This window comes from Rattus rattus, chromosome 12 (genome assembly GCF_011064425.1).
Source record: "Rattus rattus isolate New Zealand chromosome 12, Rrattus_CSIRO_v1, whole genome shotgun sequence".
Lineage (NCBI taxonomy): Eukaryota > Metazoa > Chordata > Mammalia > Rodentia > Muridae > Rattus > Rattus rattus.
In genome coordinates, this window is record NC_046165.1 from 31,191,321 (window position 1) to 31,216,751 (window position 25,431).

The following is a 25,431-nucleotide window of genomic DNA, read 5'->3' on the forward strand; positions in this document are numbered from 1 at the left end:
TTATCAGCTTTAGTAGTTCTCTGGTGGAACTTTTGGGATCACTTAAATATACTATCATATCATCTGCAAATAGTGATATTTTGACTTCTTCTTTTCCGATCTGTATCCCCTTGACCTCCTTTTGTTGTCTGATTGCTCTAGCTAGAACTTCAAGAACTCATATTGAATAAGTAAGGCTTCTCATTTGTTACTTTGAAGACAGGGTTTTGTTGATGCCTAATCTCTACTACATTATGAATATGCAATAGAGAAAAATAATTTATGAAGTATACCAGGACTACATCTCACCTGCTTTTCATTATGAAACCTTATAAATAAAAGGTTAATGGAAAGTGGCAATAAAGGAGTGAAGAGATAGAAGGCGTAGGTCTATAAGGTATTAGGGAGAAATAATGTTCTTTATGTATTGACCACCAGACTGGACCCCTGAATTACGAATATAATTATTTTATATATAAAATTGAGGTGATAATCAAAAGGAAAGTAAAGAGAGTGGCGGATAGAGAGGAGTTGGTTTCAACTTAAATATAAAAATAATTTAAAGGATGTTTTGTGTATGCATGAACATAATCTTTTTATTAACTTTAGAAAATTTACATCAAAAACTTTCAAGGATGTGTTATAGTTTTCTATGACAGCAATCTTTGGTTTGATACAGTGGGTAGGAATGGCATATTCACTGAGAGGCTTTAACAAACAAACATGCTATTTGAGGAAAAATATGGCACAAAACCTAAAGCTCGTTCCTCTGCAGTGATTGTAAGAGAATTCTAACAGCGCCATTGATTTTCATCAAAGAATCTTGATTTTGTAAGAAGGTGGGAGGAGGGACACAATAATAGAAAGCACATACCTGCCACAGTAGAATGGAGTGTAAAAGTAACAAATCCCTTTTAGCAAACCAAGTAACTGGTTTTTATTTATGGATATGCGACTTTTCATAAACCTTTTGTTGCTTTTCAACTATTGATTTTTTTTCTCTTGATATCATGACTATGAAGTGCTTTCTTAGGATTTGAATCCAAATTGAAAGAGCTAAAGTACCTGCTTGTGTAAGAAGTTTGAGTAGGCTTTTCTATAGGCAGTGAATAGCCATTTTCTCTGGAAGCACAATGGGTGTTTGGGAAAAGAAAGTTTAATCCCCATATTTAAATACAGGCTATCAATCAAAAGTATTGAAAAAGTATTGAATGCTTTAAGGTATAAAACAAATGTAGTTACAGTGATTTACATTGAATAAAATTGTTGTTATTGAGTTCACAACTTCTCAAATTTTATTTCCATATATATTTTATAAGAGGTCTGATTTAAAAAATATGATTATCGCCAAGTGTTTTAAATAGTATTGCTATATTGAATTTGGAAAAACAAATTATTTTGCAGAATAAAACATAAAGGTTTAAAATATGTTTTGTTTTCAGCTGCAACTTTTTGAGGGAGAAATATGTGATGCATATTAAATTATTTCTACCTCTAGAATTTTTCTTAAGTTTGGCTATTTGTCATATTTTATCTCAAAATGTTCCTCATCATATTGTTGTTTTTCTTCATTGGTCTGATTCCTATTCTTAATTTCCCAAGGAATTTTCCATCCTGAAAATGACAAATTAAAAAGAGTGAGGAAGTAACTGTGGCCTTTCCATGAGACACCAAGGAAACTATGGGCACAAACGCATTAGATTGACTGAATTTATTGAAATATAAATAGTCAATTGCAGCTGAGCTCATGTTGTCTGTGCTTTGAAATTTATCATATGTAGTAGGGTACAGAAGTTTATTCCCTATAGGCCATTCAATTCTTATTAAAAATCCTATTCTGGCCAATCATTTTTTATACTGAGTTTGGTTCTGTAACATGCCATTACTGATTCTACTGTTGAATTCAATGTACTTCTGTTCATCTTCAAATTAACCTCCATATTCTTTATATGTAATTTGCTATAACTTCTCATGATTGGACAAAATACATGTCTTCAACACAGTCAGTGTAGTTTCTTATACTTTGAACGCAAGCTAAAGTAGTCACTCTAATCTATACATCTCTCAAGGCTCTAGAGTCATGTGAGAAGAAATACGATTAACTGAGAAATCTCCTCCAGACAATTAGTCTTTGAGCAAATCATTGGGAATACGTCTCCATACTCTCTAAATCTTTGAGAACAGTACATAGTGACTTCTAAACAAGCAGCATTGTGGGTGAATGTTGCAAACTTCAGCATCGTTCCTGAAAGTCCCCAAGTCAAGAACTCAAGGTTCGTTTCACAGGAGTTCTGAAATTAACTGGATGCAAACCAGAACTAGGTCATTGCGTGCTTGTAAAGTGTCTCAAAATTATCAACACATTACCAATGTAAGAACTATGAGACACAGAGATTTATTGAATGCTTTTTAGAAAAGCTGCATAACACATGAGATGCTTAGTAGATTAATCAAGAATTACATGCAGGAAGGCTAGTATAGAACCGATTAAAATGTCCAAGACAGATTTATGTTTATCAAAACATGTTTAAAGATTATTTTGTAAGTCATTATTTTACAAAAACAAAAGAAGCTTTGTAAAGACCAGAGTTAAGAATGAAGTTGTTCAGTCCATTTTAGGAACATTCAATGAATTGATTTGGACAAGATGGCATTTTAGGTATTACACATAAAATTTAGTTATTTGGGTTCTCAGTTAGAAATTAAAGTATCAGTCATATTGTTTCCAGTTACTCATAACTTCATAGTTGAGGTCAAAAATATATATATATATATATATATATATATATATATATATATATCTCATAGTGCATATATATGTCATATGTCATCCGTAAAATAATTTTTCTATACTAAGAGACTTATCATATACTAATTGTGTTTAAAGTCTTTCTTAATGTCATATAGATATTTCTCTTTACAGCAAAGTCAAGTTAGATAGTTGTTATCTGCAAAAGTCGTAGAAATATTTTTAACGTTAACAAATATTTTGATCTGAAGGTGAATGATGAGTCTTTCCCAGTGGTTCATGATGTTTTTTATTAAATTAAAGGCTATAAAAGTTTTAATGCTAGGCTTTACAAATGGCCGAATGGCAATATTCACAGGTAGCCTTGCCCTAAGAAGAAACTTGAAAGGAGAACAAAGGATAGAACAGGAAATGAATGATGTCTTCTTTTTACACAAACAGCTCTTGTGAGGAATGTGGAAAGCAGTCATCTTAAACATTGTTTTAGTGAAAAGCTTACATATAATTTAATATTTGAAGTTCTATAAATTAATCGATTTATGAGAGCATTGCAGGTTATTGTTTAAATAACACCTTCTTTGGTAGAAAAACTGAACTAACACATTTAAATCACTACATACTAATATTATATGCACATTACCGCTTTGCCATATATCTATGCATGCCATGTGAGTCTGGATCCTCCTTAGTTAAAAGTCAGTTCCATCCATAGGCTCACAGCAAACAGCTTTGTCTCTCAATGGACACTCGACATGTAGAGTAGTTTGTCACAATTATTTGGTAATCTCTTTCAGTGTAACTCACACAGCAAAAATGACCTTATTCCTGTCACACATCAGAAATGCCCCAGCTCTACCGGTTTCCACATTCAAGAGAATGAAGAAAGTCATTCTGAGGTATGATTACATCTGTAGCGTCACTGTTAGTATGGGATACTGTCATCTTCTCTAGATTTTGAATATGCTGTACTGACTATTCCAGATGTTTTGGGGTTTCTGATTTCCGTTTATGATGGGATTTTTCTACTAGTGTTTTAATATAGCTGAAAGTAAATAGAGAAATATATTCATGACTCATAACCCCCATTTATAATAGTATCACTGTGAATTTACCATGCTTATAACAAACACTGAATATAAATTTCATTTTTATCTATTTTTTGAAAAAATAATGAATGACATTATTTTGGAGTTTAGGAGAAATATGCTATTTCTAGATTCATTTTTTATTATTTGAACACAAGAATATGCATGTGAATTCACCAAGAGCTATACTTTTCAAACACTGTTACCAAAGATAATCTTACTTAAGATACGCTAAACTGTGAGAAATTTTAATAATTGCTTCTTTACAAAACTATATTTCCCCAAATTTGACTAAATTAACCTGTATGATTAGAATTAATATTTTAAAAACCCTAGTTTTTAAAATGTTATTTGTCCAATGTAACATTTAGAAACTCCATTTACTGACATTTATGTACATATTAGATATAATATATTATGGCTATAGCAGCTTTTCTTAATCTTGTTTTTGGTTGTGTGTGTGTGTGTGTGTGTGTGTGTGTGTGTGTGTGTGTCTGGGGTTCAGCTTTAAAGGAATGGGCATTATTTATCATGTTCAATTATTTCCATAGGATCTTAATAAATTTCAAAAATTTAACTAAAATATAATTGGTTAGCATTTCTTTTCTCCCTAACTACCCCAGTACCAACACAGGTACCTCAAAACTATGGGCTTTGTATATACAAATACACACATACACACACACACACACACACACACACACACACACATTTTTTTCAATAATGTTATGTATTCTCAAATTGATGTATAATAGAAAAGTCATGTTGTACTAGTTAAATTTTATTTTGAGAAATATTTTATATTTCACGTACTTCCTGCAGCTGTAGAGATCATGGATAATATATTTATAAATGTGATTGTTTCTAGTTTAATTTGTCACAAATGGATATTTTTTAATCAATTCCTTAAATTATTAAAAGATGTACACAGTTGTTGCAAATTTTTTGCAACAGTTTGATCATTACCCTGAAAAGAAATACATCATTCTAACATCATTTGTTGATAACAAAATGCAATACCTAAATGATTAATTGAGGTCATAAAGTGTTAAAGTAATATTTATGTTTTGTTAACCTCCATTTCTCTTTAACACATTTTTCTTTTTACATTTTGTGGAAGTCTAAATGTTTAGAAACTTCTACCTCAACAAAAATATATTGTAGTGTTAGTGTGCGTGTGTGTGTGTGTGTGTGTGTGTGTGTGTGTGTGTGTTTGGATTTCTCTGAGTCTAACTCTCTTGAAACTTTCAAGATGTCTGATGACTGCTTTTGTTTTCATGATCACTATATATCTTTTTAATAACCAATATTATCTGATCCCTCTCTACTTATTATCAATAATAACACAATATCCATTATAAGAGGGAAAATTTTCAATCATAAAGATATAAATAAGTAAAAAGCTTGCATTTTAAGAAAATTATAAAATTAAAGAAAATACACATTTCTTTCAAATATCTGATAATTAAACTTTTATAACATTTAACTGACATTTTTTAATAGTAAACCAATAAATCTTGTATAACTCTATGATGGTTGTTTATTAGAGAAATTGTTTACTGAAGACTTATCATTTTAGAGATTTTTGTGAGAAAAAAATAATTTTACTCTTAGAAGTGCTGCAGACATAGTAGATAAGAGGTTCTTTTGTTTCTTGACAAGTAACGAAAAATTATACATAGTTATGATATTGATGTTTATCATTAATTCAATAATCAAAGCATTGTAAATATAATTTTACTTTGCTATATTAGAAGACATAGACATAAATAATTTTTGGAAAAGCTTAACCTCACATTTTTTCATTTGACCTTTATTGTTCAAAACTAGCTATAATGTGAACGATTTTGAGCACAGTCATTTCAAGATCTTTTCAATTGATTCTATGATGCTAAATACAGATAAAATTAACAGTGTATGTATGCTTTCATAGTTTATGCCCTGTAATAAGGCTGTCCCTGGAATATTATACATATATTTTTCATCATTTCTATATTATAATTTTCTAATAAATTACCATTAATTACCCAGAATGTGACATGTACAAGTTAGTCCTATAACTTACATATCATCCTATTAAATCAGAATATTTCTTTGTACCACAAATTGGATGTCATTGGCCTAAAGAATAGAAGACATGAATTTGTGTGGATAGAAAGATATGAGTATCTTACAGTAGTTGACAGAAAATGTATGATTTTAATTAAAATTCATTGTACATAATTATCAAAGAATTAATAATGATATATAAAATTATAGTTTATCTAATTCCTTAAATGCATATTTTATTAAAAACAGAAGTTTAAGGTCTGATATTTCTTAGGAAACGTGAAGCCAAAGTATATATATTGAGAGTTCTGCAAAGATATCTGGGTCATACACATTCAGTTTAAATATTCATTACATATGGATCAATTAATAAAGTGGTTCATTTTAATAATCAGTTCCTAAAAAGTAATTAATGAAGTGTTTATAATTTTTAAAATCTTAAAAGTAAAGATGACTATAACATACAACATAATACTCTAGAATATGCTATTTACTTATAATATATATAAAATCTTATAAGTGTATATTCTAAATATTAAATTTTCAGAATTATTTTCTTTATTTACATTAATAAAATTGAAAAGAAATATTCTGATGTAATAAGATGATATGTAACTTATAGGACTAACTTGTTCATGTCATATTCTGGGTAATTAATGCTAATTAATCTAAATTCAATTATTAAATTTATATTCTGGTATTTGATACAAAGTAAAACCAAGAAGGTTGTGGCCAGACTTATGAAATATCATTCTTAACCCATCATGTCTTATCTAAAGATAATTATTGCTTACTTATAAAGAAATGTTAATATCAGGTGTTAAGATATTTTAGTCCCAGACACTACTATAAATATTTTCTACTCATTACATTAATTCTTCTATTCTATCACTGAATATAAAACATGTTATAATAGCATGCGTTGCTGGCTTAAAACTGCAGTCAATTAAACTCTGATAAATGTTTATTTACAATTTTGAATATTCATCTTTAATTCAGGTACGTGAGAAAAAGGATATTTGGGGTATCGTTGAAATGTTGATTATTTATTTATTTATTTATTTATTTATTTATTTATTTATTTATTTTTACACCCAGATTTTTTATTCTCCTCCCTGTTCCCTCTGATTGTTCCACATCCGTACTTCCTTCTCACACCTTTCTCCCCCCCCACCCCCCAGCCCCCCATCCCCCTGACTTCCCCCCCCACTCTCCACCCCCTCCCCCGTCTCTACGAGTCTGTCCCCACTCCAACAACCCCACCAGACATGTAAACTCCTGAGACCTCCAACTCTTGAGGATTAGGTGCATTTCTCTGACCTGAGAGTCTTTTGCTGTGTATGTGTTGAGGGCCTCTATCTCAGCTGGTGTACACTGCCTGGTTGGTGATCCAGTGTCTGAGCGATCTCGGAGTCCAGGTTAATTGAGACTGCTGGTTTTTCTACAGGGCTGGCCTCCCCAGCCTCCTCCAGCTTTCCCCTAATTCAACCATGTTGCTTTTTAATTCTTACTACAATTCCATTCACTTTGTAGAAGGAAAAATTGAAACAATGCTATGAGGTGATTTGTTTATAGCGACAAATTGTCAAATTGAGCAAAACACAATCATGTCCATATTCAGAAACTATACAATTATCTGTTGGGAAATGCTTGAATACAAACAATGTAAAGAAAAGCTTCACAGAATGTCTTACTTCCCATGGGCAAATATTACATTTTGACACAACTAAATGATTTCATTTTCATAACCTGAGGAAAGAACGGATAGGCTAGACTAACCTAGGTCGTGGTACTAGAAAATGGTAGCATAAAATTTACTTGTGTCCTAGAATTTCATGTCTTGGAGTAATATAATCATTGCACCTTAAAAGTGCATAAAAGTAGTTTTCCAAGCAAATGTCAAAAAAAAAAAAATCCATACTTGAAATTCTTTCTTAAATTAGAGTTCAAATGAGGTGCAGAATTGAAACTGTCATGTTAAAGTTCTTTGTTTCACCTCTTCCTACCATACTCTCTGTCACAGCAGCGACGAAGCACCGCAGTGGTTAAAATAGAAACGCAGAAATGAAGAGTATGCATTATTTTATACCATTTATGCCTATCACCTTTCTAAACATCTTTGATCTATAAATTTAGCTGCCATTTCTTTTCTCTGATACCTCATTTCCCAGAGCCATGAAACTGCACAGGATACAGACAGATAGAGCTTTCAGATTCCCTATTCTTTGGTTGGCAGGGAAATGTCTTAAAGTTATTGGAATTCACACAAACACACACACGCACGCACACGCACGCACACGCACACACACAGGCACGCATTCAGGCGTGGGAATTCCTATCAGTATGACTACTTCTTCACTATTACTGTCTATTAAACTTTACCTAATATTCTTACAGAATGGTCTACTATTCAATACATGGGATTTCTCAGCTAAGATTTTTCTCTGTAGGGATAAAACCTAAGCATGAATGTTATTTGGAAATTTTAGCTCTAAGAGTTTGTAAGACTGGTGTAAGGGCTTATAGATTAGTGTGAATTTTAGCTGCCAGACCCTGGAAATGTGGCAGTTATCACAAGTGTGAAACTCATAGGTGCAGATGGTTGGATGAGATATTCTAGGGTGGGCAACTGCAGCAAATTAACACAGCAAAGAGACAAAACATTTTGATAGGGGAAATGTTGACCTTTTATTGAAATTCATAACACGGATTTTTTTTGGTGGATTTATAAATAAATAGGGATTATCGCCACTTTTGAAAAGTTACCAATTTTGTAAAATATTGTGACAGAAACATTTCATAGAGTAAATTAATGTGTTGTACAGTGACTTAGAGGAACATTAGGAAGAAAAGTGGACTATATTAAAAGTGCTACTTAAAATGTATGTCATATACTTTTAAATAACTAATTTTCCAGAAGTGATGTAATGTGCAAAGTATAATTTTCCCGAATTTAAAATATCCTACAGGTATGCCTTATGCCTAGGTCACAAGCAAACAGCACAGAGATGCTCGCAGAATTTTGTAATAGAGCAAGTGCCATAAATGAAAGCATTAGTCACTTGTGCTTGCAAATGTTTAAAAAAAAAAAGTAAGGTAAACTCCAGAACTCTAGTCACCTATATTCTCTGTTTTTGTTTGGACTTTCTGACTGCTTATAAAAATGCTCAAACAGAAATAGGGTTCAGCATGTCTCTCTTTGTTTTCTCTTTTGGTATATAAATACATTTATTAACTATAAATATCCCTTTTTGTATTTTTTATCCATGGAAAAGATGTTGAGTTATTTCTTTGGAGGATGCAGAATAAATTATCCATCATCTCCTTTTTGTTCTTTCCTACAATCACGCTCTCAACAAATGATGATTTAATTATTCCCTTTCATTCTTTTGCTCCTTCCTGACTTTTTCACTTCTGATCAATTTAGGAGGAATACTAGATGTGGAACGTTGTAGTTATACCGCAGTAAGGAGTAGACAGTTTGCTGTATGTGAGATATTACAGCACAAGAAGTTAGTCAGCTGTGTGCTTCTGTGTAAGCAGTGTTGAAAGGTTAGTTGCTCAAGATGCAAAGTAAAACCAAAGCAGAAATTTTAGCATAGTAGGTAGAGAATACGTTGTTTTTATTCTTCTTTTTGAGAAAATACACTGATTTTTAGATCAGATCTCTATCATGACTTATATTACAAAACTTCAGTCTGGTTAAAAATGCACAACAGACTACTATTGGACTATTTGTAGCTAATATTATATAAATATATGTAAAATTTAGCTGTATATTATTAATATAAGCACAGATCATTTAGTTCTAAAGAATGATGACCTTATTTGTTATCAGTGTGAATTTAGGATAATCGACCTAACAATGTCTAAACACATAACTGGAAATTTAAGTATTCGACTACATGCGTACATTTCTGCAAACATATTTGGCTGGTTGAGGAATTGAATTATTTTGTATCTACTATGTGTCTGTTATATAGTTACATCTTTGTCTATTGCAATATTTGTTATATATGATGATTAATAGTGCCTTGTAAAAGGGAATATACAATAGTATTTTTTCAGTGCTCAATAAGAGTTTGTGAAATATTTTGTAGCTTTAGGAATTTATTCAATAGAATTTTATGAGGTTTTCTTTTTTCAGGTGATTCCTTTACATTCCCCAAACACATGTAAATAAATGGGCATTTTGATTTCCCACGAGTTCAGTGTTTTCCCAATTATTCAAGTCTGTATAGATTGGCCATCACCTTCTCTCACTTTCTATTCAACACAGTGTGCCATTTCTTGCTTCGCCACAGAGTGAGTGGGCTTGGTAGTATTTTTAGGAAGAGCAATATTTGACAGATCTCCTGATGGTGTCAGCAGTGGTCGCAGCCTTGATGGACAGCATCAAACCTTGGGGTGGCCTAGTTCCTGCTAATTAGTTGTTTGAAGTCACTCTGCGTGCCACAGGCAGAGACTTATCAGCCAAAGACATCTTTACCAGTCAAAATGACAGCCGCGGTACAGCTGCTTGTGGAGAGATTGGAGTACACAAAGAGCCTTTCAAACAGGTGACAACCACAGTGCCTTTTACTGAAGTATCCTGAAGATGTAATGAAACAACCAAAACAGAATTTTCAAAAAAAAAGATCTAAACCCACATCTTTCGGGTGAACATAGAAACCACACTTCAAAATGAACATAAATATTACCATACTGTGGGAATGAAATGTAGATCTCGCTGCTTCATGAATACTTATAAATTGAAGGGAGTTGCTTGCTGTTGTGATTAATGCAGCCCAAGCATATGGTTTTGGAATTAACTCTGATGTGCAGACTTTTCAGAAAATCCAATGCATGTACATTTACAGTGACTGGAAAACTTGCCAGAAACACTTATATTTGAAGACCTGGAGTTTACACAGCCTTAAAGAATGTACTGTGTAGTATCTCAGAGAGGAGTAGAAGTCATCAACCTGTATGTCAGAAGGGTACATAAATGAGGAAAAAATAGTGGTAATGTGTATTTAAAGAAGGATATGTGCAACAACTTAATAATCAATGACATTCATTTCCATTCATGTGAGGTGTGGACTTCTCTCTTTGAACACAATTTAAGTACATATTCCTAAACAAAGAAAATGAGCTTATTTTCTTATATTTTCCTTGCCGTAGCAGCTTTATTGTATGATCAGTTCCAAAATATCCAACAAATGCTTCGATGATATAATTAATACTTTATAAAACAAACATTATACTATTTATATATTAACATATACAGTCATGAAACTGTAATTGTGAAAGCTATTTTAAACTTGAGCATGGTTTTGGATATTTAAAATAGCTTTCATATGCTTATAAAGTGTAAGCGTCCTATTCTGTAGTCACATGTAATGATTGTTTAAGTTGGCCTAATATCTAGTTTAAATGTCATAAGCCCCTAGGTAAAATGAAGGTCCCATTATAGTTCATTTACATATTTTCTTCAGATCTAAAAACTGTGTAGACTCTATATTGTTTTTGTCCATATATGGAAGTGTAAAAGTTGAAGTAGAAAAAAATTGGAAAACAGTGTTTTAGAGAGTAGGATGAGGAACAGTGATAAGGGAAAGAGTATCAATAAAATAGGAAAGAAAGACCCAAGTGCTTATATACAATCGATGCGGTTTCATAATAAAATCCAGTTTTTCATTTAACTAAAAACTTCTAGTTATATGTAGAATATTATACTCTCTTATGTTTAGAACACACATTTATGGTAATTAAATAAATACCGGAGCGCTGAAGAAGTGGCAAAGGAACATAAACTCTTTAGTAGACCTGAAGCCATTCCCACATCTGGCAGCTTACAACTGCCTGTAATTTAAGCTTGTGATGATGAAAACTCCCTTCTTACCTCTCAAGAAATTTTAATCCATAGACAGACAAATCCATGCATACATAAACAGACAACACACATAAAACTTAAAAATTAAAGAAATCTTTTTTATGTGCATAATGCAGATCTTGCATTTTAATCTGTATGATAAGCTAAAAAAATTAGTTTATAATGTGAAAGCTTACAAGTAGGTGTTTAAAATCACTTGAGCTCTTCAAAAATATACCATTTGCTTAAAATATTTTATTTGTTGCTCAGAAAGATACTGGACTCATGAGCAATGTCTACTTGTATCATATTTTTTTAAAAACAACAGATTGGACATATAATGAATTATATACCCATATAATGAATGAAGCACTTTCTCCTTAAGTGTCATTCTAGTCTATAACTCATGATTAGAAGAAGCCTAGAAGATACTTTGGTATCCATGCAAGATTTTTTTTTATTGGACCATGAACATAGCCACCTGTAGCCGATGTTTGAGTCTGTTTCAGAAAATTCTCAGATCCACAAGAGGTACTGGGGATGATATAAGAAGCTGAAAATGGAGCTTTAGTGATGAGGAGAGCCCATAGCAAATTGAACCTTAAGAACAGATTGATGTTTTTGTTGTAATTATTTAATATACATTCTGAAATAGAATAAATCATGTCCTATACAACACATTTAATTAGAATGGGGTTAAAATGGGAAGACAGCAAATGGAGATGAAATATAATAAATTCTATTGCATGCCATGAAGCTAAGAGTCATTTTATTTAACTTTTATCTTAGATATGTTTGTTGTTACGTTCAGATATATTTGCAGTATTTGTCAGTATGGTACTACGGTTCAATTTCTGAGGTTGGGGCGCCACTAGAAAAAACAAATAACTCAAACTTAACATTTATAATGTATCAGACACTCTTCGAAAACACTTTGATTATATTAACTGAACTAACAACACCGTGGGATAAAATCTCCTATGATTCCTGCTTGCAGCTGAAGAAAGATAGAAACCATCGCTTAGCAAATAAATTGTTGAAAAGATTTTTAAAAAATGGCTGTTTGCTGAGCCGATAATCTATGGAATTTGACAAAGAGGACAGAGAGTCCAGGGTAGATTCTGTCTGCTTGACTTTCAGTATGATACAGTATTTATTGTTCTTCTTCATCAGTGTCTCTCTGTTATAAGGCTAAATTCCAATCTTTGATCAGAATTTGTTGGCTTGTGTTTTATGGATTATTTGTCTAGTTTGAACGAGGTCACGAATTTCTTTTCTCAGGATTTAGATTTATAAATTTGTTGTCCAATATTAGGACACACGCGAATGCAATTGGTTCAATACCAGTACTGGTCTTTAAAAGAGTAAATAAAAAATAAAACCTCTTCTCAATATCTTCTGTTGATAACTTATAAATGCATATGAACACAAAGTACATTTAATGAATTTGAACTAAATCTATCCCTGTACAGTAGTTGAAATTAATTTCATATAAAATTATTTGACTGAAAGAATATTTAAAGAGGAGCAATTACATACAGTTTATTTTGCTAACCTCTGATCTAAATCAAGAATGATGCCACATGTCAACAAATTTTCTGTTATAATCAATATTCTTGAAATGTTAATATAATCATTCATTAAGAAGTTCCTTATTCGTCTGGAGAGATGGCTCAGTTGTTAAGAGCACTGATTCCTCCTCCAGAAATCCTGAGTTCAATTCTCAGCAATCACATAGTAGTTCACAACCATCTCTAATGGTTATAAATAAATAAATAAATGTTTAAAAAAAGAAGAACTTCATTGGAAAATAAAGAAAGTTTATATATGATGCCAGGGAGAGGTGAGCATGCATGTGTAGAAAGTCCATCAGCTTATAAAAATAAACTATTTTGTTCAAAGTCTTTGACTGTACCATGGTTTGTGCCATGTATTGAATATTCAATCATATACATATTTCTTAATTTTTAATTTTTTCCAAAAAGCAATATTTCTACCCAAAGCAAAAACCAATTAAGAAGCATGTTGGCACATATTTCTAATCCCAGGAAAAGCAGAAATTCTGTGAGTCAGGAAAACGTAGTTAATTAATAGCATACTTTTTCAGACAACAGATAAGAAAGCAAAACTCAAAGTACTTTCTGAGACAAAAGTCTTATACCTTTTGGCAACACTTTGTTATTTCTGCCTTTATTTACTTTGTTTAAAGAATTATAGATTCCATCATACGTAAAAACTTTTATTTTTCATTTGCCAAAATTTTAAAAGGTTAAAACAAGAGTCCTTTTTCTAGTTTTTCCCAATTTATAGTATATTAAATTTAAATCAAAGTAGCATAATAAAATAATTAGATAAATCATTTCATATCATGAAATACTGTAGACACAGTAATAAATTTGGGTGGAAAGACATTTTAGCATTTTGATCAGAGATTGCTCAAAAAGCTAAATTTCTACAAGCAATGGGTATTTAATTAATTTGGAATTGGAATTATATAAATGAATAATTGCATACACTATGGTATAAAGGTAAAACTCAAGCACAGTTTGTGTGTGCAAAAGAAAATTTGATAGGCCATGGTGTTAGGAAATATGTGCATAGGCTTGTAGAACAATATGAGATTAATTTCATTAAGTGTATCAACATGTCAGATGTTAAAACATAAAGCTGGAATCTTAACATTGAAAACGCTTAAAGGAAATGCCACAAAGATCACTAAAATGGCGTTACTATGGTTCTATAAGAAGTTACTAGAGCAATGTGTTTTCCTCTTATGCTTCCATGTCATCTTTACCCCTGCTTGCTTTCCCCTAAAACCAACCCCAATTCTGCCTATTTCAAACATTCAACTTGTAAAGGTAATTTTTATTTGCCTGACATAGTTGCCATCCCTGTGGCTTACTGCTGAATAAGCTCACCCTTTCCAGTTCTTCCTCAGCTCTGCTGGCTGTTTCAACTCAGCTGTTCTGGCTCAAGTTCTTCTCCAAGCTGACTGTTTCAATCTGGCGCCTCTCAGCTTCTCACTGAATTGCTCTTCTTGGCCTCAAACTAACTCTGGAAATTTGATCAAATCTTCTGGCTCCTTCTTATTCTCTGGCTTCAACTGCCTCTGATGTAGGAACTGAGTGGAACTGAGCTCTACCTCATTGTACTGACTCTACTCTGCTCCCTGAACAGAGCTGACTCAACTCTTTCTCCCTGCACTGTTCTTAAGTAACTTCTCTTTCCTATGCTCCTGAGAGTTGGGGCAAATCCTACCTCTGATTTACTCTGTCGAATATTTCTCCAAAGCATCATTTTGTATGCCTCTCAATTATACATCACTTTCAAACATGGCTTCTTCCTTCTACAAACTAATCTTACCTACACTGTTTGGGATTAGAGATGTATACTGAATGCATGCCTATATTCTGGCCAGAACAGATATTTTGCTGGACTAAGCTTCTTCTACATCAACTGAAAATTTATTTCAAACTGAAAAAAAAAACTGTAAGATGTTTAGTGATTACCATATGATTCTCTGAAATGACTTAAATTCTTACTATACCACTAATCAGTAAAATAAAGCAACAGAGAGAAAATTAGTACACATATCAGACAAACAAAATATGCTACATATCTTTTTATGAAACATACAGTTTTATTTTTATCTTAGCAAGCTTGATAGAAGAGATGTATACTTTTCCAATTTCCTTCCTTAATGTTAATATTAATAAATATTTATTGTTATTTTTTTTAGCAATCTATACTACTTCAAACGCCCTTTCTGGAGCTCATATCTGACTAATGTATGTTTGGAACAGAGCATCTTTGGAAAATAAGTGGCTACCATAAAAAGTCAGCAAATCTCATATTTCTGGATAATTCTGAGCATTTTATAAATATCAGATTTTCGTCCTCAAATATCATAGGGGCTATAGCACTTCTTTCAAAGTTGTGGCTGTTTTGTGTATCGATTTACAGACCACATTATACAATGGCCTTCTAATTAAGGCCATGAATTTTTTTTTTCTTACCGGGGTAGAAGAAAGCAAAAATCTGTTTTATTTACATGTGTGTGATGTATGCAAGGCTGTATGTCTGTACTTATTTACATGTGAATAGATGCTTATTTCATCATGGTTCAAAATGTATCTAAAAAGCAAAATGGTGACGACTTTTGTAGGACTGATATTGATGCAATATGGAGATCAAAGTACTTCTATGGATTCAGAATAAATTGTGATAGGATACAAGGTAATACTAACACATTGCTACAGACACATACCCCCCCCCCAAAAAAAAGCTTTATACTGTATGGTTCACTTCCATCATAATCCTTTAAAGGCAAGGTAGCACAAACAATAGTGTCAAGGATTGGTTGGGGTTGGAATACAGGGAGCACACTAACTTCAAAGAATAATGAAGAGAACTAGAGTGAGAAGGTCTTATATAATTTGATTGCAAAGGTTCTTGGGAAAGAATGGTGGGTACCATTAGAGTTGAATATGTAAACAAGACAAGCAACCAGACCCCTCCCCCACCGAGCTCCCAGGGAATAAACCACCATCCCAAAAGAACACAGGGATGGACCTATGGCTCCATCTGCATATGTAGCAGAGGAAGGCCTTGTCAGGCATCAATGGGAGGAGATGCCCTTGTTCCTGTCATGGCTTGATGCCCCAGTGTAGGGAAATGTCAGCGCAGGGAAGCGGTAAGTGGTGGGTGGGTGGGTGAGGAAGCACCCTCATAGAAGCAAGGGCGTGAGGTAGGATAACTGGGTTCTGGAAGGGAAACTGGGAAATGGGATAACATTTAAAGTGTAAACTAAGAAATGCAATTTTAAAAAAAGGAGGAGAAATCATTTCTCTAGAAAAAACATGAGATGAACTGTGGGAAACTCTGGATAAAGTCGAAGTAGGAACTTGGTCAATGTGCTTTAAGCAGCTGAATTTGCTTATTGACATTGACTAAAGTTAGCCTCTTGGCCTATCACTAAGACTTGGACATGGAGAAACTCGCTTTGATAAGTCTCTCAAAGAGATGGCTTCTGTATTCTTCATCCGGGTGCCTCCGTGTTGTAAAACTGACAAAAAGTAACCCCCAAGACAGAGACAAACCCAAACACACCAACTTCCACTACACATCTTAAATTAGGAAATCGTTACTCCGCCATCACAATCTTTAATGTTATTTCCCTTTTAAAAGTACGTACAGGGATAGAGTAGTGCTGCGAGTTAAGTCGAGAGTCAACATGACATCTGACTCAAAATTCAGGAAAGAAGATGTTTCGTTAAGCAGAACAGAATAATACTGATGTCTTAGTCAGGATCTATGACTGTGTGTTTTTCAGCGTTCAGAATTCCGTTGCTAAAAGGGTGAATCTTACTGTATGCAAATCACAATTCAAGAAACCTGACATTTTAAAAGTGTAGCCAGGAAAAATGTCATCGTTGACGTTAGAATGACAGCAATAAAATCAGGATGCCACAGAGAAAAGGGAAAAGCAAGAATATAACCCCATAATAGACACAACTGCTTTTCTTCCATGTATGGAACAAATGGCTTATTTCATTGGAAAATTCATAGTTCACATACCTAATTATTCCAGGAAGGCCCAAGAATTACAAAATAGAGACTGTATCTTTTATGTTTATAAAATAGTATTCCTTATATATCTGTGCCTAATGATTTCATCAGTAAATAAAGATATGGCGACTCCGAAGGATGTAATGTTTAAAATCAATAAGCAGACGTCTGCAAACTCACTGTCCCTGTTGCTCTGTGCCATGGGATTTTTTTTTTGTCTGACTTCTTTTCAGCAGCAACTGATATACATACTTAGGTGAAAGGCATCACAGCGGGAGTGATCTTTGCTTTACTGAGTTAGCCTTTTTCTCAGGATGCACCAATACATCAGCACAAAGAGAAAAGAACTGTTCTGTATGTTGACTCCTACACTGCTGAATGCTCTATTTAATTCCCCAACCAGGGAGTGTTCATTCTCCTAGTGATAGTCATAGTGACTCGGAGGGCAAAGTCCTCCACTTCAGCATGGAATAAAGGACAAGGGGCTCGAGACACAATGGACCAGAATCTCCAGGGAACACCTAGCTTTACATGTCTTGTTAACAGACTCAACTCCACTCTTCTTCAGTCACTTTATTGAAAACACAACAGGCTCCTTTACCAGCACCTGTAGGCATAAACACTGCAGACCCAATCAATCAATACAGCTATGTCCTTTTGGAGGCTGCCTTTGACCTTGAGAAGTGTGGGCAATGAGTTAGAGGATGGAACGGGAAGACAGTCTGTGCTAAACCCCCAAGTTATATTCTACGGCGTGACAATAAAATCAAATCAAATGAGGGGAGCTAGATATATGTTTAGTTTAAATAAACCTGATAACTTCTCTAAGTGCTTCTTGCAGCCTTAGCTGGCTGAAGATGTGCTCAGTCTGCAAAGTAATCATGGCTGTCTCAATAAACCTCAGCCTCTAACAGTTCTTAGCACATTTACTTTCTCAACGCGATGCTACATTACAGCTATCTACTCGATTATGGCCAGAGTTCCTAGCAGTTATTGATAACCGTAGCACAGGCTTTCTATCTCGGCCAGCCCAGGCAGGAGAAAGGCAATCAGAGCAGTGAGCTCTCTAACCTGGATGTGTTTTCTTGAAACTTGAACATGATGACTCAGTTTTACAATGGAGCTTGTGATTCGCACTGTGCGAGAACTTCCCATGTCATTTTTATTTTTAGTTCTTTGGCACAAGTATAGAAAATTATTGTAGGGGGAAAAAAATCACAGCTTCTATAAGGAGGAGCTTTGTCTGCTCTTGGGAGATTTATAATGTTGAAGAAAAAAACCCACAAAGCTTTCATAATGCATTTCTCCATGTACAGGGGCAGATAAACATCTGTTTACTGTATAAATGAAACATATTTGCAGGATAGTTTCACTTTAATGTCCCCTTTCCTACCTTCTCCCATTCTTCATGTTTTGCTGCTTTAAAAAACACCCTCTCTTCTCGAGCCAGCCTGCCTTTTCTCTTCAAAATGCTCTTCTGAATTTCATGTGCATTCTCAAAGTGCACGGCTAAGCTAAGTGAGTTGAATATGTAGTGGATGGACCTGACAATTTTGACTGTCTTCTCTCCCGAATCCTTTTCACTGTGATGCTCGTGGAGTGAAATGATTTCAGTGTAACAGCCTGTGGTGTCTACAAGCTAAATGCAGTAAACCCATGCCATGGTGGTTTTATACGTTAAACTGACTGCTAAAAAAAAAAAAAAAAAAAAAAAACAAAGTATGGAGATAATATAGCAAAACATTGCCTGTTTCTTAATGAATCAGTATAATTCACAAGCCAAAGAAAATTATCCCCAACTAAAAGGTGATATTGCAATGCTTGGGTCCGCTGACATAGATTTTAGGATATTATTTTTATACAGAAAATGACATGCACATTTTACAATTAAGTGATTTTAGTAGCGTTAGAATCCTGGGCCTGCTTTCCTCTCTAAATAAGTAACCTGGTTTATTCATAATATAAGAAACGTTATGAAATAAAGAAATGAACTCAAGACTGAGGTAATATTTATAACAAAAATCTTTTGTAATTAGCACTTGCGACACGTTATTGATGCAATAGTGAGACTGTAGGTAGCATCTGTGTAAGCAACACCTTCAAGTAGATGTCTTGGTGATTTCTTATAATTATGAGTCCATGTTATTTATAGGGTGCTTTATCCTTCCAATCTGTACATTTTTAATTTAAAGGTTCAAAGTGACTTTTTGTCTTCTATTTCATGATTGCTAAAAAAAAAGTCCGTGTAAGAAAAAAGATTTGTGTTTTATTTTATTTATTTTATGAGACAAGGTGCTCTCCTTGGATTTCAATGAGCAGGTACTTTGGTTTTGTAAGCCTAGTGGCAGTGATAGTAAAGAGGAAGGAAAGGCAGTCGACCAAAATACCAGCATTCCATTAATGACACTGGAGCTGCTCGGCTTTATTGGGATGCTGCCCAGACATCTACTAATAGAAGCCATGGTTCAGGATGTGAACTTGGCATTGGCTGCCAAAATCACAAATCTGGGAAGAAAGCATTGCAAAAGAATGTCTGGATTAATTTAAGATATTATCCAAAATCGAAAATGGGAGTTCCTCTGTTTGCTGGTAGATTCATTAGAGACCGGGGTAGAGAATACAAGAGAATGCAAATAGAATCAAAGACCTATTGGAAATACAGAGTACACACCTCAATACTGTATAGAGTGAAAGACCAGGAATGTATGTATGTCAGGATGAATAAATTAGGGTAATAGCCAGAGAGTTCTATGTTACAATTGGCTTTAAAGAATTTAGTTCTTGAATGTTAAGTAACTTCTGACAAATGTGAGTTTTTTTTAAGGAAGGGACTAGGCTGTATGGTTCTTCAAATGCCCGAGAGCTTTCTACGATATTTAGAAATTCGCTAACACAGTTTTAATAATTGGCATTATTTTTTTTGTATAAATGAGTGTTATTGTTCTCTATTCATTCTTGCACATGCGGGAACAAACAGAAATGTGCTCTTTGGAAGTGGGGGGAAGAAAACAGATTCTCTGTTCACATTGGGCTAATGCCCAGACTGAACAGAGAATCTCTCAGCTGGGGCCAGCAGCTTTCGTGGCCTCTGGCTAACACAAACTCCTCAGTGGCTTTTTCAGAGCCACTTAGAATCAAGTTCCAGAAGTCTGTGAGTAGAAGCTGCAGCTGCAGACACTGAAGGACACCTATGTGGCCCTGCACACATACCATTGCCCGGATTCTGATTCTAATTCAGCTGGGGTTTTGAACAGAAGACTGGAGGTTTAAGGACAAGGGATGTTTCCGCCATACTTAACCCCAACTCTTTCTTGGTTACCATAGAATAAGATAAGCCTTTTTAGGCACAACTCGGTTATGGTTTATAAAGCACAGTACAGATTGAGCTCAACAACATCTTGTCCAAAAGGAAAGGAAAAAAAAAAGAACTAAATGCAGAACTTCATTTTATAAGTTTAATGGTCTAGCCAAAGTGAAATGAATCAACAGAAGAGAAAAAGAGGCTCTTTCTGATAATTGTGTTTGAATTTACACTGAACATTTAAGCGTAACATCAGAATTAGTTCATGGTGCAACCCTTTCCTGCTAAGGGACTTCACGGAGGGGAAAATAACATAGTATTAAAAAAATCTATACCAGGATGCTGCTTATAGGCACAGGGCATGAAACATAAGGGAAAACTAGAAAAAAAAATCCGGCAGAGATATCCTAAAATAGAAATGGTTTTACATAAAGCAGAGTTTTATGAGAAGAAATCCAAAGCCTTCATGGGTCCAAGGTACCCAGAGCCCATGGGAAAACTACACTTACCTTCCAGCATTATTATAAATCCTACAAGTGATTTAAATACACACACACACACACACACACACACACACATGCACACACACATATATGCACGCACACACACATACACACACATGCACACACACACCCACACACACATGCACACACACACATACACACACATACACACACATACACACATGCACACACACATACACACACACATACACACACACATACACACACGCACACACACACACACATACACACACACACATACACACACACATCAGTGTAGAGAAGATATATATCTTTACCCATTAGAGAGTAAAAGTCACTTATACAAATAAAAGCTTTTAGAATGTATTGGCATATGTGGGGCTGGCATGCCACAGCTCTTCTTCTCTTTCCAAACCAGCTTCATATTTATTCAATGGTAAGCTCGGGAAACTTGTATTTTTTTAAGAAAGATAGTCAAGAAAAAAAAAATCTCGATACGGTGGAGATGTCCTCTAATATATTGTTGGTTTGTTGACATGAAGGTGAGTATAGGCACTTTAAGCAAGTGAAATGCATCCTTTGAATTATATCAGAATAACATATCTTTTTAAAAATCCCAAACAAAGAATCCATTTTTTTTATACTTTTCAAAGAAACAGGCATGAATTGGGATGCTCTCTCTGCCAGCTGTGTGTGTAATGCACCATGTTTTCACAGGGGATTTTTCCTTTTTGTCTTCCTTACTTTTTTAATGCTGTGACAGTGTTGAGAGAGCAAGTCACGGAAAGGGAGCGAGCATTCCTAAGCTGTGCTGATGTAACATGAAGCCTTGCTTTATTTTTCTGTTACAGGTTGCTGTTCTGTTTGCCATCTTCCCAACATGTTTTTATTAATGGTTACTAGCTATATATGTTGATGGCTTAGGTATGATATCACAAAATACATACTCAACCCAACCTCTATTCATTCTTCTGTGCTTCTCCACTTTCCATTACTGGCTTGCGATGAGAAGAATCATACAGCACTTGTCCTTTGGTATTGGTTGATTTTACTTCATGGGGTATCCCACATTGTTGTGAAGTGTTTCTCAGCAAATCAGGGTTTTATTGTAGCTTATATCTAAATAACTTCACATATCTGTAAATATCAGAACTGATAGCCATCTAGTTAGACTGAGTCCTACCTCTTTCCAAGCAAGTCTACATGTGCACTTACCCTGTTTGCATGCTAAATCCATACTCTGACTATAGGTGCCTTTCAATTTGAAAAATTAGAGACACTGAAACTTTATAAATATGCCAGAGCACTGTGTTAAAGGTTATCTGACTTCACTGCTAATATAATATTATCTTTTTAATAAAGCTTTGCGAGAATATCAGTGTAGCTTTGAAAAATCCTTTCCTTAGGCTCTCTTCCTTTCTTCCTTTGATTTCCTTCCCCTCACAAATTTACAGTTACTAATAACCCACTGCCTATGCACAGATCCACAGGAGTCACAGGATTCTTTCAATATTTTAAACACTTAATTTTTCCTCATGAATGCAGGATATCACTGTCAAGTCCATAAAGAGTCAGGGGCATAGTGAAACGAAGAGGAACAGCCTCGCAGGACAGAGAAAGATCAGGTTCTTCTTGGTGAAAAGTCAGAGAACTCATTTGGCTTTGTCGCGAGATGACTAGGAATTTAGCGTGTGGGCCAATGGGGACATGAAAACATCTAGCAAGGGAGATGATCAGGTTGGAAAGGAAAGAGTCAAGTTGGAAGTGTGTCGTCGTTGTGGAGTGGAGGTGCTGGGTGTCTGCAGGATCTGGATGGAACCAGTGCTTCTGTGCAATGCCCACCAAGAGTTTGTTCTGAGGAAAGCAGCAGCAGCCATACAAACAAGCAGAGCTCCAGCCAAACAAAGTCGATAGCTCAGCCTCCAGGATCCTTTCCAGGAGGGTTGCTTTCTTCTTTTTATAAGCTAATGTGTTTCCTTGTTCTCACCTATGGCGAATGATTAGGAAAACACTAGCTCTACACAGAACCATTATTCCAAGCGACAACCAGTGTAAGGACTGTTGCCTGTATTCAGTTTGAGAATCGCTGAGTGTGATTATCCTTGGGCTACAAATATAATATAATACTATCTTTTGTTAGAGAAAGGGAGATAAAGGTATTCAAAATTCAATGGAAACTTGAAACTGGGACACAGTCTTTCAAGCAAACAAATGGAACTCTCTCTCTCTCTCTCTCTCTTTCTCTCTCTGTACTCCTACAATATTATAACCATAACGAAAAGATGAAAAAACACAGCTTAACTTATAGCAACTACTGTTGTTCTCGAAGTTTTACAAAGGTGTTAGGGAGTGATTTCGACTACTGGAACAGGTGGTATTTGATAAGAACATAGGAGGGGACAAAGATGTATATAAATAAAGTACTCTCCAGGAAGGAAGAGCAGACTGGATCAAAATCTGTCAAGAGTTTCAGGAAATAGCGAGATCTGTCTCACTGAATGTATGTAGTATGCAAGTAAGATTAAAGATGAAAAATATGTGAGAGAAAGTTTAATCTCATCTAGACACTGAAGGACACTGAATGTCATCATAAGACATTTGAAAGTCATTCTCTGGATAGTGTGAAGTTGTTAAGTTTGTGGACTGTGACTCATGATACGAAAGAGGAAACTTGGAAGACTTCGGGAGACCTACGTTATTTATCATCAGTTAAAATAAAGGAGGTTGTACTGAGGTGCTTCCACAGTGACACTTTTATGATCCATTTATATATGTACATATATGTATGTGTAATATGCTGCTTTAAAAGGACTTCTTTCCCATTAATTTTTGTCAGGATCAGGCACTAGCTGCCAACATTTTGTAATTCAATGAATGAGCAAATCACCTACGAGTGTGTGCTCTTGAAGATACTTTGATGACATGGAAAATGAACCAGATATTTATTAAACGTTCGTCTTATTGGGGGAGGTCATGCATGCAAACATGACATTTGGAGGGCAATTATCTATGCTGTTTAGTGTGCAATTAAAGGATAAATGCATCCATTTACAATATAGGCAGAAAATGTAGCTTGCTCATGTTTAAAAATGGAACGGAAACAGAGCCAGATCTTGATGAATGGGAAAATTTTGGAGGGACACATTGAGGCTGGCATCAGGGTTAGTGCCTCATTTGTTTGGCATTTGAGAGGAAAGGGAAGGATTCTCAAATACCATTTTTGGAAGAGAAGCATATTAAGGAAATACAAGGCACAATGACAACCAGCAGTTTCAATTTAGAAAAGAGTAAAATATTTTTAGATTTGTGAAAATGTTAACCAGAGTTTCACAGCGTCACATGAGGTAAATGCTAGTTTCAGAAATGAGTCTATTGCCACCAAGAGAATTTCTGAGAAATCGATGTTCCATGCACACAGAAAGCCACTTGTTTTTCCTTCCGGTGACTTGGCATTTGATCACAAATAGGTGATGCAAAATTAGTCACATTTGGGACATTTACAATTTTCCCTTAAGTATTACATCAGACACTGGCTTAATATTTTATAGATTAAATACTAATTTATGAACAGGATGCATGTTTTTAAAGCAGAGAGTGCAGCTGTCTTAGTCCTACACATTGCCTTGCTTTTAGCTATATTGAAAAATATTTTCTTCTCATTTCTTCCATAAGAACCTATTTCCTTTTTTATCCATTTCTATTTTTTAATTCAAGAGTATAGAGAATTTATTGCAAAACACGATGTAAAATAATTCTGAGAATTAAAAACTGTATCCCCAGAACACAATTTCTCATACCTTGTATGAGAGACTGGTTATAGATATTGATTACTGTACTTTTGTAAAATAATCTCAATATGTGTAAAATCATATGCAACTTATTAAGATTAATTAAAATCTTTAGTAAGTCTCAAGTCAGTATGGTAACTCACAACATTCTTTTCCATTAAGCTAGATGTACTTAATTTTATTACATATATAATTATTTAATAAGCACTAGTACACAGCCAGTTACTGTAGCTTACCTATATAGTGTATATATACTGTATCATTTAAAATACAAAAAAATCCAAATGTATCTATTCTCTTCATATAGGAAATGATTGGTATGGCCCAAGTCTAGTTCTCTGAATAAAATAATAGAAGAGAATAAATTAATATGTGGATTCAAAAATGACCTCAGAAACAACAGTTATCACTATAAACCCAGAATCCACATTGCCAGGAATTCATCAGCAATTAAACATTCATTAATTTGATTATTTATTGAATTTTTATGACAGCTAACAAGAAAATGTCAACTACAGTCTTAGCATGACTGTCTCCAAATATACCATGTCAACTCAATGTCCTGTGTGCTAA

The 25,431-nt window shown here is 34.3% G+C and overlaps 1 protein-coding gene across 5 annotated transcripts in view; it reads left to right on the forward strand.

Moving 5' to 3' along the window:
• Positions 1-25,431, forward strand: part of Pcdh9 (protocadherin 9) — a 1,039,432-nt gene that overhangs the window by 484,978 nt on the left and 529,023 nt on the right. For 3 of the 5 annotated variants that reach the window (XM_032917237.1, XM_032917239.1, XM_032917242.1), the window contains exon 2: positions 3,523-3,624. The exons of the other annotated variants lie outside the window; for them this stretch is intronic. In XM_032917237.1, the coding sequence (XP_032773128.1) occupies positions 3,523-3,624 (102 nt within the window). The remainder of the gene's footprint in view (positions 1-3,522; positions 3,625-25,431) is intronic. 5 annotated transcript variants of the gene reach the window in all.